The following is a 4310-nucleotide window of genomic DNA, read 5'->3' on the forward strand; positions in this document are numbered from 1 at the left end:
GGGTGTGAAAAAGCTGTGCTCTCGGTGGTACCACACAATTTGACTGAGGCTCAAAAAACGGATCGCGTCACTTGGTGCAATGCCATGGTTACCAGATTTAATGAAGGGGCGTCAAATTTGGTGTGGGACATAGTAACAGGTGACGAAACATGATTTATAGTTACGATCCCAAAACAAAGCATCAATCGAGCGTATGGGTATTTCGAGATGAGCCGCAACCAAACAAAGTGGCGCGCGTGCCTCTAAGCGGATGATTGCTTCTTTTTTAATAAAACTTGACACGTGGCTACTGTTGCTTTGGAGAATCGTTGTACCGTGAATAGTGATTGGTTAACGACCATTTGTTTGCCGGAACTTATTTACAAACTCCGTAAAAATTACCGTAGACGCCGTATCATCTTGCACCACGATAATGCCAGTTCTCACACGGCCAGACAGACAAACGAATTTTTGAAAGTGAACAACGTTGACGTTATGAGCCATCCCGCGTACAGTCCCGACCTGGCACCTGGTGACTTTTATTCATTTAAAAAAATTAAGAACCAGTTACGCGGTCAACGATTTTCATCACCTGAAGAGATTGTCAAAGAATATGAAAAATATGTTTCATAGATTGTCACGGAGGAGAGGCATAAATGTTTTCGAAATTGGTTCATTCGTATGAAAAAGTGCATTAACGCTAACGGAGAATATTTTGAGAAACAATAAATTCATATCTGACCATTTATATAGTATTTTCTTCTTATTCATTCCGGAAACTTATAGTGCGCCCCACGTAGATGCATAGCTCTGTTCGCGGTGTGGCCTGCGCATTAGGTCCCAAAGTATCTCTGAGATAAAGTCGACCCTGGAAAAGTTAAAGGGTCCAAGTAATTTGTATAAATAAATAAATCGTGTGTTGTATTCTTTTAATATAAAAAAGTTTTAGCAAACTGTGCCCATCACGTTAAGTTGGCCTATTCCACTAGTCCCTACAAGCTGTCCCCACTGGTGGGAACAATTAGACATTTTAAAAATATTTCTTCGATTTAATAATCATGGGGATAATTATACAACAGTACTTTGGCTAAACATGCTATCTTCAGGAATAAATAAATAAAAAAAATATATAAAACGTCAAGTGCATTGACAATGACAAATTAGATAAAACGTGTGGATCGGGGTTTGTGTTGTGGTGGTGTTTTCTGAAATTTTTTGTGTTTTATAACGTTAAAATAAGTTTCAAGACATGTCTTCATCATTCTTCTTAAAAGGTAAATCAAGACAAATACGAAAGAGGAAAGGCGAAAAAATAAAGAAAAAACCTTCAAAAAAACAGAATGCTCCTAACCTACAAAATGGTCACGAATCTTCGGATAGTGACTTGAATATCAAGAAGTTTTCAGACGTAGAAGATTCCGAAAGCGATCAAGAGACTGCTGAGCAAAAGAAGTTGCGTTTAGCTAAGAAATATTTGGAGGAAATTGAAAGGGAAGAAGCCAAAAGAACAGAGTTGAAAGAACTTGATGATGCGGTCAAGAAACGTTTACAAAAGGATTATTTAGAGCAAAGGGGTAAACTGCACGTGGACGTCGCTGACACGATATCGTCGGCTGCCATCGATGTTAGACTGATTCGCGCGAAGGAGCATAGGTTAACCCTCACGTGTGTGTGCATTAGCAACAACGGGGAATTCGTATTTAGCGGAAGCAAATGTGGTAGCGTCATCAAGTGGGGCGTCAAAGAGAAAAAGAAACTGGGCTGCCTAACCTATAAAACTCACTCAAATTTTCTGAAACGCAGTATAACCTCTATAGCTGTAACTACAGATGCAAAATATTTGGCTACCTCTGACGAGTCTCCACACATTCAAATATGGGATCCTAATACATTGAAACATGTGCACACTTTCAAAGGACATAAAGACAATGTCACTGGTTTAGTTTTCAGGAAAAACACTCATGATTTATATTCAGCTAGTAAAGACCGATCTGTTAAAATTTGGTCATTGGGTGAGATGGCATACGTTGAGACTCTGTTTGGACACCAATCTTCAATAACTTCTATAGATGCTCTCGCCAAGGAAAGAGCCATAACAGCAGGAGGCAGAGACACGTCAGTCAGAATATGGAAGATAGTTGAAGAGTCTCAACTAATTTTCAATGGACCAACGGGAAGTTTAGATGAAGTAAAACTACTTGATGAAGATCACTTTGTGTCTGGAAGTGACAATGGCTCCCTATGTGTGTGGAGTATATTGAAGAAGAAGCCTTTGTGTAGTGTTTCTGAAGCCCATGGTTCAGAAAATGGAGTTCCACGCTGGATTGCTAGCTTAGCTACAATTTTAAATTCCAATGTTTTTGCTTCTGGATCCTATGACAATAGTATCAGACTATGGAAAATTTGCGATAATTATCACAGGATTGAACCTTTGTTAAGCATAGAAGTAAATGGTTTTGTTAATGGGATGCAGTTCACAAGTGATACTATGCAATTGTATGCAGCTGTGGGTCAGGAACATAAAGCTGGACGATGGTTTAGAACAGGAAGTGCCAAAAATGGACTGCTAGTTGTTAGTTTAAGTTTTAAATCATAACTAAAGTTTAAGTTTTGAATATTAATATAGTAATTTGATTACATTTTGCCTATTTTTACAACATATTATTTGATAGTTGAAATTGAAGCATGTGCCTCATTCATATCTGCCATCCGCTAACTAAAATGTGGCTAAGTGACAAATAGTCAAGTATCCATTTTAAATAGAAAAAATTAGACCACAAAATTCTCATTTAAAAACTGTTAAAATTAGTTAACATGTTCGACTTATCTGAACTTACCCTCACAATGCATAGTTGAAATATTATTAAACAATTTCAATATTCTAAAACTGGGTTATGGTTTTTAAGACATCTCAAAAAATTAATTTATGACTTAGCCATGTTTTAGTTAATGGGTGGCAGATATATGTAGGGTGGAATCGTGAGGCATCAACTTTTTTTTTTAAACTGTAAATGTCCATAATTTTAATGTTAAACACTCGCATACATTTAATACGACATACGAAAAGAGGCTTTAGTTAATCACTTTAAAGGTTTTTGATATATTTATTCTTATATTTATGAATTTATGGCCTGGGCACACTTAACGATTACACCTTGTGTAGTGAACATTGAAAGGTGCATACAAATCTAGTGATTGGGCCGGTTTGCGAAAGACTCGCGAACTGCACACGTGCATGATGTTACATGATCTGTCCGCGTACCGCTCGCGCGCATTATGAGATATCTTTACAGAGGCGCACTTAGTTGCACGCGTGTCAGTGTGTGTGCAGCGGCAGCGCTCGCGCAGCGCACTAGCTAGATCTGTACGCACCCTAATAACCCTATACAGAGAAAATTTATCTATTAACAAAAATTCTACCTGAATCTGGGTGTAAAATAGGCACCAACTTATATAATTGGTTAGTTAGGGAATAAAAACTTGCATATGAACACAACATTACAAATTGGATTGAAAACCAATAATGAAAATGTCGTGTTTTACATCTTTTGTGGCGAAGCCACTACTTACATGAACTTCCAATTAATAGTGGACAGACATAGATCAAACTGTTCAAGTCCTATAAACAATCTATATGTTATACCAGAGATTGTTGGTGCAGGTTTTTTCACACGATTTTTTATCTTAACATCAGCAGATGCTGATGCGGTTGCTGATTGTATCTATGCCCTTAGCCATATCACCACCGGCTGTTGTGGAAGTTTATTTTATCGTTGAACGAATGTCGTGTCTAGCTGTTCCCACTAGATCGTTACGACAATTTATCAATTCACAACAGACGCCTTGTCGTTTGCACGGCAGGATCGTTTGAAGCTGCGATTATCTGTCGTCACATTTGTAGCGTGACGTTTTATTTTGCGTCTGACGACTATCGTTTTAGCTCTTTCCGTCTTGTCGTCGTAACGTCAAAAAAAGTCGCGAACGACAGTTAATCGTATTGTCTTATGTGTGAACAACTTCATTTCAATATACAAGCCACACTTTAAACTGCACGACTATCTGTCGTCACGACACATAATGGGAACGCGCCTTTACTCTTACGGAGTACGCTTCCCTATAAAAGTTAGGTTCCATAAATAGAGCGAGTACCTCGAACCCAAATACCTCGAAAACGATACCAAACTTGCCATTATTCGAAAAATCATGCCCGCCATCTGGGATTTAGAAATGAGTGCCATAATCGTAATGAGCATCCCCAAATACCTCGAAAAGGATACCCATATGGCATTTTTTTTTTAAATCGTGTCCTCCATCTTGTGATTTACAAATAA

At 38.1% G+C, this 4310-nt stretch overlaps 1 protein-coding gene across 1 annotated transcript; it reads left to right on the plus strand.

Moving 5' to 3' along the window:
- The first annotated feature begins 1228 nt into the window (after nucleotides 1-1228).
- LOC113240056 (U3 small nucleolar RNA-interacting protein 2) lies at nucleotides 1229-2651 on the plus strand. Its single transcript, XM_026477264.1, has one exon. The coding sequence runs from the start codon at nucleotides 1229-1231 to the stop codon at nucleotides 2573-2575; it is 1347 nt and encodes a 448-aa protein (XP_026333049.1). The 3' UTR covers nucleotides 2576-2651.
- Nucleotides 2652-4310: the final 1659 nt, after the last annotated feature.

This window comes from Hyposmocoma kahamanoa, unplaced genomic scaffold, assembly GCF_003589595.1.
Source record: "Hyposmocoma kahamanoa isolate Upper Pololo Valley unplaced genomic scaffold, ASM358959v1 119, whole genome shotgun sequence".
Taxonomy (NCBI): domain Eukaryota; kingdom Metazoa; phylum Arthropoda; class Insecta; order Lepidoptera; family Cosmopterigidae; genus Hyposmocoma; species Hyposmocoma kahamanoa.